This window comes from Triturus cristatus, chromosome 1_2 (genome assembly GCF_964204655.1).
Source record: "Triturus cristatus chromosome 1_2, aTriCri1.1, whole genome shotgun sequence".
Lineage (NCBI taxonomy): Eukaryota > Metazoa > Chordata > Amphibia > Caudata > Salamandridae > Triturus > Triturus cristatus.
Genome location: NC_140580.1, coordinates 210,943,387 through 210,959,149, shown reverse-complemented (window position 1 = coordinate 210,959,149; position 15,763 = coordinate 210,943,387). Strand labels below are relative to the sequence as shown.

Below are 15,763 nucleotides of genomic sequence, written 5' to 3'. Positions count from 1 at the left end.
AGCTTAGCTTCCACAATCGCTCAATACTCCATTTTATTGTCTCAAACATTCCTACTTTACATAGCCCAGCTGTAGTCTCCATGGTGCTGAATCGTAATCACATTGCTAGGCACTCCAACACTGTCTGTAGTTTAAAGCAATGTTATGCATGGCTCTCATAGAAAGCCTCTATCTGTGTATTTCAGTTCCTAAAACGAATAATTCACTGTTTTGAGGTATAACTCAGCTCGTTACCCACTGTTGCTACGTCATAAAGTCCTTTCGGGCCAGGCTGACAGGGCTCTCTGGGAGCCTGTGCAGTGCTGATGTCTGCTTTGAATGAAAGCAGAAAGCACAGCAGCAGGAGGGGGAGGAAGGTGCTGGGGGTTGGTCAAGAATCGCAGGGAAAGTCTGTTTTTTTGTTTACCTTTGGGACAGAACTACATTACAGAGGCCACGTTATGTATTGCTCCCTCAATACTCTTCAGCCACTACGTAGCAGTTAAAAGCAGAGTCATATGATTTTTTGGGGGCTATACCCAACATAAAATGTTCTCCTTATCTACTTGATGCCACTCAGAACCCTTTAGTAAAAAATCATCCCTGTGATTCATTGTTACCCAGCTATAATTCTATATGTTATTTATGTCTCTCACAGAGTGCCAGTAGTGATTCTGAAGCCCCGTTTAACACGGTTTTGCGTCACCCTTGCCCCATGCAAGGGATCACAATGGCAACACAAACCCTAAGTGAGATTTATCAAATCACGCAATGCCACATTGCGTGGCCCTGAATGGCTTAATAAATATAGAGTAACACAAGGCCGCACAAATCACTGCCTTGCATTACTCTGCCCCAGGGAGGCATTCCATGGGTGGAGCGTGGGTGTTCCCACACATCCACCCCTGGATTTTGGTTCATTCCCAGATTTACCATTAGTGGTAGACCTGGGAATGCTTCAAAATGCTACGCCTGCCCAGGTGAGGCGTAAGGAGGAAAATTTCTTAATTTCTATTTTTTTTCCTCTTCTATGTGTGTTGCATTCTAAAGCACACACAGAAAGAGGAAAATGCCTCTCGGGATTGTTTTTGTGCAGGAAGGTGTTCCTTCCTGCACAAAAACAATCCTACCTACAATGCAGGCACCCTTGAAACATGATGCAAGAGTGCGTGCATTAGTGCTAGGCAGCCAAATGTGTTCCAGCACTAGGAAAGGACAGGAATGCGCCATATGATGCATTTCTGCCCTTTCACGCAGCACAGCAAGGTACCCTGCTGTATTGCGCTGCGTGAAAGATTGATAAATCTGCACCTAAATTTGGTAATTCACTGCTTTGACATAACAACAGTTGCTAACAAAAGCTATTACCCACTGTTGCTACATCATAAAGAATTCCAGGCTGCTATGACTGGGCTCCCCGAGAGCCTGTCACAGCAGCACTGGAAAGCAAGGGCTAATCCTCCATCATAGAAAGAAGGGAAAGCACAGAGTTGTATCTAAGGGTGGCAAGAGGCCATGTATTTTATTTTACATTTGGGCCAGGTAGTAGAGGCCTAGTAATGCATAGCTCTCCGATTAGTCCTCTGCCCTGTCATAGCAGTTGAAAACAGGGACAGATGATTTGAAGGGCCATGCATAGCATAAAACTATAGATGGGTAAAAAGTGAGTTACAGTTTGTTATTCACCTTGGGGGTCTGAGTGACATCATAGACATCTCAAGCTTCACTCTCATTGTTTAGTTGATGTCACTCAGAACCCCTTGATGAAATGCATTTCCGTAATTCACTGTTACCCATCTTTAATTGTATATCCTACTCTGGAATGCTCAGTCATGAGTTATTTTCTTTTGCCTCCTCCATCGACTATGGTGCTTTCTTTGCGTTTTCCTTGTTGAAGAAATGAGTTGCATGTTTGGGGATCATTGAAGATATGCACTTTGCTTTGAATCTGGAATTTCGTTTGCGCTTGGTACAGTATGGCATATGGGATATTCATCTGCTGAAGTTCTTCTTCAGTGAAGCCAATGTCCACCTCACTTCTTGTACCGTTTGTGTGATGTCAGGTAAAATGATGCAGCATCCCCATTGTAGTGAAAGTCTTTCTTTTCTCGCACTAATCACCGGATGGTATTGTTATACCTGTAATTAAATAGTTTTACTATGATGGGGTGCTGGCATGTCTTGAACAGGTCTGAGTGCCAGTGAGCAGTGGGCTCTTTCCACCACAGACATATGAGAAAATTATGATCTATTGAGCAATTCAGTTAGCATTCTTTACACATGTCTCCATCTGCCCCGTTGGGGTCATTTCAGGTCCTACTACAAGGCGAATATATGTCTTCTATATCAGACTTTTAAATCTTCGCTCTTGGTTATAATGAACTCTAGCACTTTCTCCATCTCAAATTATTTCTAGTTTTTAATTACTGTATCAACTTCTACCTCTGATATGTGATGATCAGCCATATCAATCCGAGCACATGTTCATCAAATCTTTCGTTTAGAATATCCCTTTGGAGTGTCACTGTGTCTTTCTTGCCATCAGTTGCTGACAGACTTTTCTTCATATCAAGCAGTACTCCTCTGACATCATACTCCTTCAGCATTTCTATCATGTTGAACACAGAGGCTGTGTCCGCAGTTTCCTTCCCACACTCCAGTGTGCGTATTGTGCTTTTATGATCAAATGACAGTTTGAAATGATTTTGGTCACTTTTTCCCATGTTATCACTGTCCCAAACTCAGTAGCCCACTGCCTTCTATGTCTTAGGCCTACATGCTGCTCCTTGTAAACAGAATATCTCTCAGTTGCTTTCTACTTTTCAATCAATCACTGATGTTGTGGTTTACACACCCCTCTGCACAGGTCTCAAGAGTTGGGCTTCGGCTTCAGCCAATTGTCTCGTCTCCTCTGACAGGTGCTGATATAACATCAAACCGGAGCAGACGCATTGGTACTACCACACTAAGCACCTCAATGATGTCATCAATTATTTCATTTGAGGTGTCATCAGTGATGTAATCAATGATGTATTCAACATGTCACGAGTGATGTAACATGTGAGGTCATAAGAGGGTGTATGATGGTTGTGCAAGTCATGGTTAGCTCAGTAAACTTTAAGCGTGAATTTCAGAGAATTGTTGTTTTTTAAATATTAGTTTTTACCTTATTACAACACCTAACTGTTTCCTTTACTTTAACCTTTGTTTAAGCAGCTGGGAAGATGGATAGGCTGAGTACACAGATGTGCAAAGGGGATGCTGTATTTATGCAGATGTCTCTTTTTTCACAGTTTTTTTTGCTTTGATCCATTAAAATCATACAAAGCAAAATGGTCTAAAGGAATTAATACTCAGAGAAAAATTTTGAGTAGAGCACGTTTAATTACTCTCTCTTAGGTAATTACTCTAAAAAGATTCTATCAAAATATTTTTCAAACTACATAGAAAATGACATCTGCTCATGAAGAAGAACATGTATACACAAAAAAATGTACATACACAATGACATGACATAAATCAAAACATACAGTAAGACATCAATACTAACCCTAAAACCAACTGTTTTCGGATGGTGGGCGGACATCGGAGTTTGGAATTGTGAACCAACCCGTGCTTTACCAAGTGATTGTGACGTTCTCTTCCAGCGAAGGAAACGAATACTGATAGCGACCCTTTGCGCTGTGGGCTGGCAGTGAGCCGTCATTTGAGTTAGGGAGGTTCTACAGACTGCCTAGGACCCTGTCAATTCGATTTAGCGCCTTATTTTCAAATTGTGGCGGTGGGATTTCTTTATTTGAATATGTCAGCAGTTATGTGTTAACCCTGTCCTGAGGAGGCCGAAGAAGGAGTAAGGCCGAAACGCGATTGCGTAGACACTTCAAAAGGAGGAGTCGCGGAAATATAATATTGTGTTGATTTTGTTTAATGGTACACTAGGATGGTCTATACTAGTTAAGAGACCTCAGTGTATTATCTAGACTACCTCCTAGTGGCCCTCTCAGAAATTGTAAGGAGGACACTAGTAGAAAACAGTTGGTTTTAGGGTTAGTATTGATGTCTTACTGTATGTTTTGATTTATGTCATGTCATTGTGTATGTACATTTTTTTGTGTATACATGTTCTTCTTCATGAGCAGATGTCATTTTCTATGTAGTTTGAAAAATATTTTGATAGAATCTTTTTAGAGTAATTACCTAAGAGAGAGTAATTAAACGTGCTCTACTCAAAAATTTTCTCTGAGTATTAATTCCTTTAGACCATTTTGCTTTGTATGATATTACGTAACTTACCCAGGTTTATAAAGGGTCAATTGGGTTCACCCCTGTTGTTTGCACTTTTGATCCATTAAAATGACATTATGCGTCATATTACGTAGAAAAAACCTCACCTCCTCCCACATTTTAATCCTCTGGTTTCATGCCCACATTAATATCTCATCACTCATTTACTTCAGTCTGCTCATCAGGAAAGACTTTAAATTGAACAGCTCATGTTCCCACAAAACGGTGTTCAGGAGTACCTCACTTGTGTCTTGAATACAAGATATTAACACTCTAGTTGTTCATTAGACCTCTGTGATGATACTGCAGTCACTTGAAAATATTTGAAAACTCATAGAAAATGTGACCTCATTTTAGCTTTCTATTGTATTGTATTGCATTGTATTGTAATTGCATTTATATAGCGCTTACTACCCCTGACGAGGCTTCGAAGCACTTTTTCTATAACTCTAACAACAATTTAAAAGAAAATAGAAACCCCTTATTCATTCATTCACTGCAGTATCCTCAGTAGGAAATGCGTTCAGTTTTGCAGCTTTGATTCCATCAAGATGGCGTTCAGGTGTGTCACACTATTGTCACAAAATTTAGAATGGTAACACTCTATTGCTCATCAGAACTTTGTGGTAGACCTGCAATTGATCACTAGAGAGCTAACTGATAGGTTGCTGCTGGTGCTGAAAGTAAGTCTACATGTCTGATTTTTTTTCTGAAATAGATGATGACCATATTTGAGTACTGTCATCTGTTCTCATTTTAGCTTTCTACTACCCGAACCATAACTTCTATGTCAAAAAGAACCCCCTCATTTTGTTCATTTCCAAAGAAAATGCTTTAAATTTTACAGTTGTGATTCCATCAAAATGGCTTCAGGTGAGGCACTCTTCATCCGAAATACTGAATTTCAGCGCTCAAGTTATTTATGAGAACACTCTTAGAAACTGCAGTTGTTCACTGGGGGGTTAACTGACAGACTGCTGCTGATGTTGGAAATGCATGTTGCACTTGCATGTCAGAATGTGGTACTGAAATGTCAGAGTTTTACTGAAATGGATGAAAAAAGATATTTGAGCACTCATAGAAAATGTGTCCTGATTTTAGCTGTCGAGAGCACTAACCATAATTTCTATGACAAAAAAACAAATCATTTTGTTCATTGCTAATGGAAATGCTTTAGGTTTTACAGCTTTGGTTCCATCTGGACGGCCGTATTCTGTGAATCAGGATGTTTGTGACAGGCAAAAAGCTTTGTACATGTGGCTCCTAATGCAAAATGTGCTTTCTTGTGTTTAAAATCATAAAGAGGCAACTGGTGACATCTGGTCATGCTTGACCGGGACCAAGTAGTCAAAGTTTGAGGTGGACCACAATGGAGTGTGGGTGGGATATTATGGGTTGGTTGGAGGGGGTAAAAATGTTACCTTTGCACTTAGTCTACTTTTTTGTTCTATTCCTCTTGGCGTAAAGCAAGTCTCCTCAGCATACCAGATTGCAGTTCAATAAAGGTGGCTTTCTTCTGTGCAAGGCCTCAGTGATTCTTCGAGGTCAAGGTTCTCGTCATCGATAGCAAAGAACTCCAGAGCTTTCAGGGAGGGAAGTTCAGGCCGAGTCACGATTCGACATCGCCAGCTTGACTCTCGACGACGGGTCAGTCAATTTATGAAAATATTTACCAAAAATTCTCCAAATGATTCCAAACTTCTAGATTGTCTTCCAGAAAGTCCTTTTGGGGTCTTAAAGGGTCCACAACACTAGCCAAGGCTCTAGAAGCTTTGAGTTGCTCCTTGGTGAGTTGGGACCACAATTCCCACAATCCACCTCGTAAAGTCCTTAAAAGTCCACTGGAAGCTGGTCAGCCGGGCTCTTCTGGGTGGAGATGATGCAGGTGACTTCGTGAAGATTTTTTATATGTGTTGCTTTTAGGGAGTCGAGTCTTCAAACGTTTAAAGCGAAGCAAACTCCTCTTTTGTGAAGCCCAGAGTGTGCAGCTGGTACAGTCCTTATGAGTGAAGTCATTCTTGGTGTAGACCAGGGGTTCAGCAGGGCAGTCCTTCTTCTTCTTGTTTTCAAGCAGGGTTCTGAATTGCTTTGCAGCTCTCCCTTATTTATCCAGTTTTCTGGGCTGGCAAGAAGGGGGTACCCCTGACCAATGGGGTGCAGGGTGCCACCCTCATACAAAAATCTCAGTTTAGATGTCATCAGTGATGTCATCAGTTATTTCATTTTAGATGTCATCCGTGAAGTCATGATTGATGTCACTGACCATATCATGAGTGAGGTAATATGTGAGGTCATAAGCAGTGCATTGTGGTGGCGTAAGTTATTGTTAGCTCAGCTATCTATAACTGATGAATTTCTCTGGTTTTATATGAGTGAAATGCGAACCTAATTATGGTGTCCTTATAACCTTCGGTTTTTACAGTGAATTGGTATGGTTTTTATTTATGCTATTTCCTAACTATAACATCCCTGTAACCTTTATTTTTTTCAGGGAATTTCTAAGGTTTTTTAAATTATATTTCCTAACTATAGAGTCCCAGTAACCTTTGCTTTTTTCAGTGTCTTTCTAATGTTTTTGAATGTTAATTCCTAACTATAACATCACTGTAACCTTTGTTTTTCAGTGAATTTCTATGTTTTTTTAATTTGATTTCCTAACTAGTGGAGAAAGAAGGCGGGCGCTCCCACAAGCCCTCAGCAATCCCCCTGGTTGGGACTTACTGGAGGTAGCAAGAGGGGTTCTTGGCCCACAAGGGCCCTCAGCATCCAAGGGGACTTCATCCTCCAACAAGTGGTGTGCCAGGAGGAGCGTTTGCAGAGTGGTGTAGAAAGGGGGCGGGCCTCTGATGTACTATCCGCAATCCCACTGTTTGAGACTTGCTGGAGGTAACAGGAGGGGTTGTTGGCCCCCAAGGACCCTCACCAGCCAAGGAGACTCCATCCTTCAACAGCTTGCTCACCAGGTGGCCCCTTTGTACAGTAGTTGAGAAAGGGGACGGGCCTCTGACGACCTCTCAGCAATCCAGCTGTGTGGAACTTAGTGGAGGTAACAGGAGGGGTTATTGGCCCCCAAAGACCCTCACCAGCCAAGGAGACTTCAACCCCTAACAAGTTGTGCACCGGGAGACCCCTTTGCATCGTAGTTGCATCGTGGTTGAGAAAGTGGGCAGGGCCTCCAGCTACATCCCTCAGGCCAGCACTTTTTTCTTTTTTTTATTAGGGGACCTCATCCCCAGGACCCAGCCTTTTTTTTAATTAAATGTATCTTTATTAAAGGAGAACCTCCTCACCCCCACTGGCCCTATACCTGTGTCACAGCCATTTGTTACTTGTTAAGAAACACATTCAAGACATACCAGTTTTTTGCTCCATCTCCATGGTGTAATAATATTTTAAATTAAGTGTATATTTTTATGTTTATTGTTACACTTCACTTTATACTCAAGAATCAAAACAAGTATCGAAAGATATAACTTTCAAATGCTCAATAGGCACCAATACACACAAGGAACCCAGAAGTGGTCCCATTTCACGGCTGCCATCTTACAGGGTTAGCATTGTAGCCTTCTAGCACACAAGGATGCAGATGCGTCTTCTCTGGGTTCAGCATTAACTGGCCCCGGGTAAGCCAGAGGGCAACATCCAAGCCCGGGCCATCTACCCCTAGGTTATGACAGAAGGGTGTAGCCTTGGAATTGTAAGTAAGGCACAGTCGCTCTCAGTAGTGATGCTACACGTGCTTGGACATTGATTAATAGTAACATGCTGCCCAACTGAATCACACGTTATCTACTCTTCCGCAGAGTGTGACTAAAAGCGTCCCTTCCCCCGGAGGACTCATGATGCCAGATTTAGGCATTATACATGTATGTGGTGAATTTATTTTTACTTTGACTTTGTGACGTTAAGGAGTAGATAGTGGTTGGTGACACATTACGCATGAGAGTGTCTGTTAAGATTAATGCGTGCTACGCCTGCACTACATATCCCATAATCCTGTGGAACTCATCACCTGGCTTTGTAGCAGGAGCCCTACTTAAGCACCGCCCATAGGCTGCTCGGTGCTTGTCAATCGTGTAAGCATCTCCTGAATGATTGACCTGCATCGTAAATCGGCTACACAAAGGTATTCACCTTCTTATTTCCTTTCCAGTATCGTTTTGCTGCCTGGGTTGCGCATGGACGCTCTGCTGGCAAAACGGAGGCACTTGAGGACCTGTGATGACCTGAACGCGCAGGAGCGCGTCTTGGAGCCGTTACTCGGCTCACCTTTGTGGTTCGCAGTACTTTGGTGCCCGCTTTTCTTCGATACTAGCATACGCGCTGGAGCTCGTCGTAAAGCCGCTTGAAAGGCTCGTATTTCGCATTCTTTCTTTTTAGGGATTCGAGGACGCTTCCTGACGAACACGCTGAAGCGTGTCGCAGAGCCGTTTGAAAGGCTCGACTTCCATCATGTGTTTTTCTGTTTTGTAATCTCAGCTGGGGGAAAATAAGCAAACGCGCTGGAGCGCTTCTAGAGTTGACAAGACGTTTGGCTTGCCCTGCAGCATTTTCCCTCATGTAGTTGTTCCTCCACACGCATGATCAGCGTGAAATAAACCTACTTCATTTGGTAAACGGCGTTTACTTCGCATGCGTTACTTCGCATGCCATTACAACGCGGACGTTAGTACGCACGCGTTGTTACTTAGCAAACCTTTACTACGCAAGTCGGAACAGCGACTTGCGTTAGGGGGGAGAAGGTGTTGGATTTAAAATCCAACACCTTCCCTAGTGTCCGCATTCCGAGTTGGAATAGTAAATTATACTATTCCATCATCCAGCACCCCCACTGCAATTCGTTGTTCCGAATTGCGTAGTAAAGGTATGCAAACTAACAACGCGGTCGTACTAACGACCGCGTAGTAATGGCATGCGAACTAAACGCATGCTAAGTAACATCATATATTCCTTCATTCTGCTGGGGAAAGTGCCTAAAGGATCCTAGGTAGCCCACTCACCTTCCCTACCACAAAGAATAATATCTCAGCTAAGTACTCTTTTCTTGGTCTTGCTGGGAAGCTGTTATGACTGCAGGATAAGGCGCAGGCGCTATAACTTTTAGTTGAAGACAAGAAGGTTTATTTTTTACTTTTGTGGTTTTTTAGTAGTAAAAGTGCAGCAAGACTGAAATAGAACACGGGGCTAGACAGCTGGAGTGACAGGACTGGACTGAGGTCTACAACCCACATACCTTCCCCCAGAGTGTGATTTTGCAGGCGCATCTTTATTGTTTCCTTTGTCCCTTTTTTCCCTTTCCCCTGTTATGGTGTCGTCTGCTGCATCATTCATCGCTCCCGCTGTATCCGGCTTCACAGGTTAGTGGTTGCCTGTCTGTGGTCTGACAGACTTTTAATTTTATGTCCTGGACATTTATGTTTAATTTTGGTTTCTTGTCCTTGATATCTAAGTTTGTTGTGCTCAGTGTAATGCACATGTGTCACAAGGTTTTGGTTTCACTCGAAGTGCCCACCTCTGTGAAAGTGTATTACTTTTCCATGAGTTTTACATGGAGGTGCTTCTTCTTGAGGAGTAAACACAAATTACCTAAGAATATCCATACAAAAGTATGTGTATAAAATACATTATAATACAGCCAGAGACTCCTGGTAGACTATATTTCACATTATTTGTTTTCAGATCACCCAGGCTTCACACCAATACGGTGCTGTGTGTATATATTTCACTTTCCTTGGCATTCGGATTGATTGCAGCTATATGGTTTGACAGGAGTGGTATCAGGGAGTAGATATCCTTGGTCCTGATGAAAAGCTGTGCGGTAGGGCTTGAAACATGTAGACCTTTAGAAACTCAGGTAGATTATTCCCTCGCGTCTCGTTCTTTTCCCCATTATTTAGCCATACCGACTAAAGGTGCGAATAAAGAATATTTTACATATGAGGCAGGTATTTTTTAATTCTCACAATCCCCCCTCACTCCTATTGTGTACATCTAATATTCATCAATTATATTACACCTATAAGTGTTTCCACGGATCTCGCAGGTCGCAGCACACCCCAGGGACGTCTTAAGGATTGTGGGGGCACTAGACCAAAGATATTGTGTGGGCCCCTTTTCAAATAGCTTTGAATTCATGATCCAGTTTAGCTCTTTTATGCCCTCTTTGGCCAGGTCACTCACAATGCACACACACACTGGTCCAAATTCTAAACCTGTCTACATTCTAATATTTAGGATAGTGATGCGTTTTCAATATTGTAACACAGCAGTAGCTCACTAATATTACTGCAAATAATCTCTGTGACATACGAATATCTAAGGTCCTTTTTTGATCTAAAATAAACTTTTTATGTATGTTGTATGAGACAAAAACACATTTCTATACAAAATGTTTCTAATAGACTCTCACACATCACCCACATTAAAAGTAAATGAAAGGAAAACGGTATTTGAAACAATCTGTTGAAGAAGTATTCAAGGTCATCCGGGAATGAACAGAGCTGGCTCTCTCAGGGGGCCCCCTGACAGGCTGGGGCCCTGGGCCAGAGCCCACTTTGCCCATGCCTTAAAGCGTCTCTGGCACACCCTGTCTCGTAGCGGAACAGGAAGGACCCAATGATGAAGTACGCCACCAAGGGGGAACCCTGGTGGTGAGGGTTATATGCAGAAACCTTATGTAATCTGATAGATGTGGAGGTCTAGTCCATGATTGATGGACGGGCTCTTTCTGTTTCTTTGATAATATTGACAGGAGGACGAGTCCCTCTATTTCTTCCACCCACACACCCCCGCCCTTTGTTCTGAAACACCAGATTCTAAACACTATCTGGGGGATGGTGTGTCATCAGATGGGCAAATCAGTTTAGCCCATGTCGGTGTTCCTAGAAACCCCGTAAAGGAAGCAAAACCTTTAAGAAAAAGGTAAAAAAATGTATATAGTTAACAAAATGCGCGTGGAGTCATTTATTTCAGGTAATCACGTTATATGCAAGTTTGCTTCAAAGAGTCCTATGACTGTGGTATAACTGTTATAGCAACTAATTCCTAGAGGACGTTTATAATGGCGATTCACAACGGAGATTACTCATATATTGTATAACGGGGTAATGTCACGTGGGAATGCCATTAGTGCTAAATGACAAAACTTCGCTCGGAAACTTCTCACACTAAAGGTATCGCTAATGAGAAATGCAGAACCACAAGCGCGCGGCTTCTGTTCACAGTCAATTCTCTCCCGACAGTTTGTTCAGTCAGACTGCAGAGTCCTGCAGGACAGGAGTGTGACTGCTGCGTTTACAATTGCTTCCTGCTCCTATAAATAACCCCGACGAGTGTCACATCAAAGGAGGGGAGCTGATGAGAGGTGCTTCGGGAACCTAGTGTGCGAGAAGGGGGCGAGGCAATCAAAAGCACCTCCCACTCGGCCACTTTGCATAAATAAATAAATCACCGCGCGCAGGAGGGGTGCGGGGGGAGGGGGCATTACTCCGAGGGGAAAAAGACCCCGCCAGCTCATCTGCAGCTCGCCGTCCGGAGAGGGGGCTGCGGAAGAGCAGCGTGTGTCATGTTACAAAGGAGAGAGGGTCGGTCACAGAGCAGCGCTCCTGAGCAGTTCAGCACTACACCTCTCCAATGGGGACTTCCATGCGCCAACGGGCAGTTACCCGGCCACGGAGCTGAAACTCGCAGACGAGAAGCAAGTTAACTGGGGACAACTACCACAAACTTTTTGCTTTTGTGTTTTTTCTGGCAGCTGAATCTCTTGTGATATTTTCCTTCAAAGGACTGACATTATTTGAGTTAAAGTTACTCCACCAGGCCGAACCGTTTAAAAACAAATTGGTCACATTTGGAAAGGTCCGTTCGGAATTTGTCGTCTGTCCCTGGAGTGCACATTCTGGAAGAGTTCTGTGTTTTATTTCTTGTATCTATTTATTTATTCTGTCCGGGAGGGGATGGAGGAGGGAAGAGGCTGCAGGACTGCTGCCGGCAGCGCTTGGGCGCAGGGGTGCAGGGCACCCCACAGGAGGACAGAGCACGCGCAGAGGACCGGCGGAGCGTCCCTGGTGCTGGGCTGCGGGTGCGCGGCCGTGTCCTTGCTCTCCCTGGTTCTCAGCCTCCTTGCACAGTCCGGGACCTCGGACCTGCAGTCCCGGGTCCTATCTCTGGAAGATGAAAGACGGGCTCAGCTCTCCGCCTTGCCCTCTGCAGACCAAATGGAGACGGCTATTTTGGGACGAGTTGATCAACTGCTGGAAGAGGTTTGTGAAAGTTTGCTTCTCTATTGGTGTGAGTGCTATGTGTGGGACGATAGATAAATAGACAGACAGCTAGATAGATAGAGAGACCGCTAGATAGATAGATAGATAGATAGATAGATAGATAGAGAGAGAGAGAGAGAGAGAGAGAGAGAGAGAGAGAGAGAGAGAGAGCAGTCCCGCCTGCAAAGAGGGCAGCCAGCAGTCACCTTTGGTTCCAGTAGCATTTGACAGCATCGCTAGGGACACGACATATACTTGCGTAAAAAAAGACACTTCGCTGACGCATGCCGGTTCTACAAACTGTAAGATTAGATTAACTTCCGCCAGGTGCCCATCGCTTCTGTACCCCACAAGAAATGCATCATTCCTGGAGACAGAACATGTGGGCTCCCGGAAACAAGCAACCAGAAATATGAATAAGCATCACAGTGGAATCGTCCCCGAGAGATTCACTTTTCTGCCTAATTTAGTCTTTCCCAAAGAATCCTAGGTCCATGAACCCATCCAGTCAACATATGCTCCGTACCGTCCTTTTCTGTCATTCCCCTTGACTCCAGCTGTCAGTTCAGTTCAGTTCTGCGTGGAGGCGCACGGGGACAGGCTGACCAGACGCGGGACATTCCCTGATCAAAAGACAGACGGACTGGGCTGCACGTCAGACTATCTCAGGCACAACATATTCAGGAGGTACAGACCCATCCGCACTGTAGTAGGTGGTCATTGACCAGCTGTTGATCACACTGAAATACACTGGTTAGAATAGATGCAGAAGCGTGGCAGGCCCCGCTCCACATTGAAATATATTGGGCAGAATAGATTCAGAAGCGTGGCAGGCCTCGGCTCAACACTGAAATACACTGGGCAGAGTGGATTCAAAGCGTGTCAGGCCCTGGCTCAACATTGATATACACTGGGCAGAATAGATTCAGAAGTGTGGCAGGCCCTGCCTCAACATTGAAACACACTGGGCAGAATAGATTCAGAGCGTGGCAGGCCCCTGCTCCACATTGAAATATATTGGGCAGAATAGATTCAGAAGCGTGGCAGGCCTCGGCTCAACACTGAAATACACTGGGCAGAGTGGATTCAAAGCGTGTCAGGCCCTGGCTCAACATTGATATACACTGGGCAGAATAGATTCAGAAGTGTGGCAGGCCCTGCCTCAACATTGAAACACACTGGGCAGAATAGATTCAGAGCGTGGCAGGCCCCTGCTCCACATTGAAATATATTGGGCAGAATAGATTCAGAAGCGTGGCAGGCCTCGGCTCAACACTGAAATACACTGGGCAGAGTGGATTCAAAGCGTGTCAGGCCCTGGCTCAACATTGATATACACTGGGCAGAATAGATTCAGAAGTGTGGCAGGCCCTGCCTCAACATTGAAACACACTGGGCAGAATAGATTCAGAGCGATGCAGGCCCCTGCTCCACATTGAAATATATTGGGCAGAATAGATTCAGAGCGTGGCAGGCCCCTGCTCCACATTGAAATATATTGGGCAGAATAGATTCAGAGCGTGGCAGGCCTCGGCTCAACACTGAAATACACTGGGCAGAATAGATTCAGAGCGTGGCAGGCCTCGGCTCAACACTGAAATACACTGGGCAGAATAGATTCAGAGCGTGGCAGGCCCCGGCTCAACACTGAAATACACTGAGCAGAATAGATTCAGAAGTGTGGCAGGCCCCGGCTCCACACTAAAATACACTGGGCAGAATAGTTTCAGAAGTTTGGCAGGCCACTGCTCCACATTGAAATACACTGGACAGAATAGATTCAGAAGTGTGGCAAGCCCCGGCTCCACACTGAAATACACTGGGCAGAATAGATCCAGAAGGGTAGCAGGCCCGGCTCCACGCTGAAATACACTGGGCAGAATAGATTCAGAAGCATGGCAGACCCCACCTCCACATTGAAATATGCTGGGCAGAATACATTCAGAAGCATAGCATGCCCAGGCTCCACACTGAAATATTTGGGCAGAATAGATTCAGAGTGTGAAAGGCCCCGGTTCCTCATTGAAATACACTGGGCAGAATAGATTCAGAAGCATGGCAGACCCCACCTCCACATTGATATACACTGGGCAGAATAGATTCAGACGTGTGGCAGGCCTGGCTCCACACTGAAATACACTGGGCAGAGTAGATTCAGGAGCGTGGCAGGCCATGACTCCACACTGAAATATATTGGGCAGAATAGATTCAGAAGCGTGGCAGGCCCCACCTACACATTGATATACACTGGGATGAATGGATTGAAATGCGTGGCAGGCCCCGGCTATACAGTGAAATACACTGGGTAGAATAGATTCAGAAGCGTGGCAGGCCCTGGCTCCACACTGAAATACACTAGGCAGAATACATTCAGAAGCGCGGCAGGCCCTGGCTACACATTGATATACACTGGTTAGAATAGATGCAGAAGTGTGGCAGGCCCTGGCCCCACACTGAAATATATTGGGCAGAATAGATTCAGAAGCGTGGCAGGCCCCACCTACACATTGATATACACTGGGCTGAATAGATTCAGACGCGTGGCAGGCCCCGGCTATACAGTGAAATACACTGGTTAGAATAGATGCAGAAGTGTGGCAGGCAACCGGCTCCACACTGAAATATATTGGGCAGAATAGATTCAGAAGCGTGGCAGGCCCCGGCTCAACATTAATATACACTGGGTAGAATAGATTCAGAAGCGCGGCAGGCCTTGGCTACACATTGATATACACTGGGCAGAATAGATTCAGAAGCGTGGCAGGCCCTGGCTACACATTGATATACACTGGGCAGAATAGATTCAGAAGCGTGGCAGGCCCCAGCTCAACATTGATATACACTGGGCAGAATAGATTCAGAAGCGTGGCAGGCCCTGGCTACACATTGATATACACTGGGCAGAATAGATTCAGAAGCGTGGCAGGCCCCAGCTCAACATTGATATACACTGGGCAGAATAGATTCAGAAGCGCGGCAGGCCCTGGCTACACATTGATATACACTGGGCAGAATAGATTCAGAAGCGTGGCAGGCCCTGGCTACACATTGATATACACTGGGCAGAATAGATTCAGAAGCGCGGCAGGCCCTGGTTACACATTGATATACACTGGGCAGAATAGATTCAGAAGCGCGGCAGGCCCTGGCTACACATTGATATACACTGGGCAGAATAGATTCAGAAGCGTGTCAGGCCCCAGCTCAACATTGATATACACTGGGTAGAATAGATTCAG

The 15,763-nt window shown here is 44.6% G+C and overlaps 1 protein-coding gene and 1 long non-coding RNA gene across 4 annotated transcripts in view; one reads left to right on the top strand and one right to left on the bottom strand.

Annotated features, from left to right (window-relative positions):
* Positions 1–13,158, bottom strand: part of LOC146867061 (uncharacterized) — a 110,478-nt gene extending 97,320 nt beyond the window's left edge. Inside the window, exon 1 of the long non-coding RNA XR_014961065.1 lies at positions 13,051–13,158. This is a non-coding gene — a long non-coding RNA (uncharacterized LOC146867061). The remainder of the gene's footprint in view (positions 1–13,050) is intronic.
* Positions 11,724–15,763, top strand: part of COL13A1 (collagen type XIII alpha 1 chain) — a 583,842-nt gene continuing 579,802 nt past the window's right edge. Inside the window, exon 1 of one of the 3 annotated variants that reach the window (XM_085603477.1) lies at positions 11,724–12,524. In XM_085603477.1, the coding sequence (XP_085459603.1) occupies positions 12,436–12,524 (89 nt within the window). In that variant the 5' untranslated portion in view covers positions 11,724–12,435. The remainder of the gene's footprint in view (positions 12,525–15,763) is intronic. The other 2 variants (XM_085603475.1, XM_085603476.1) reach the window with 2 other exon arrangements.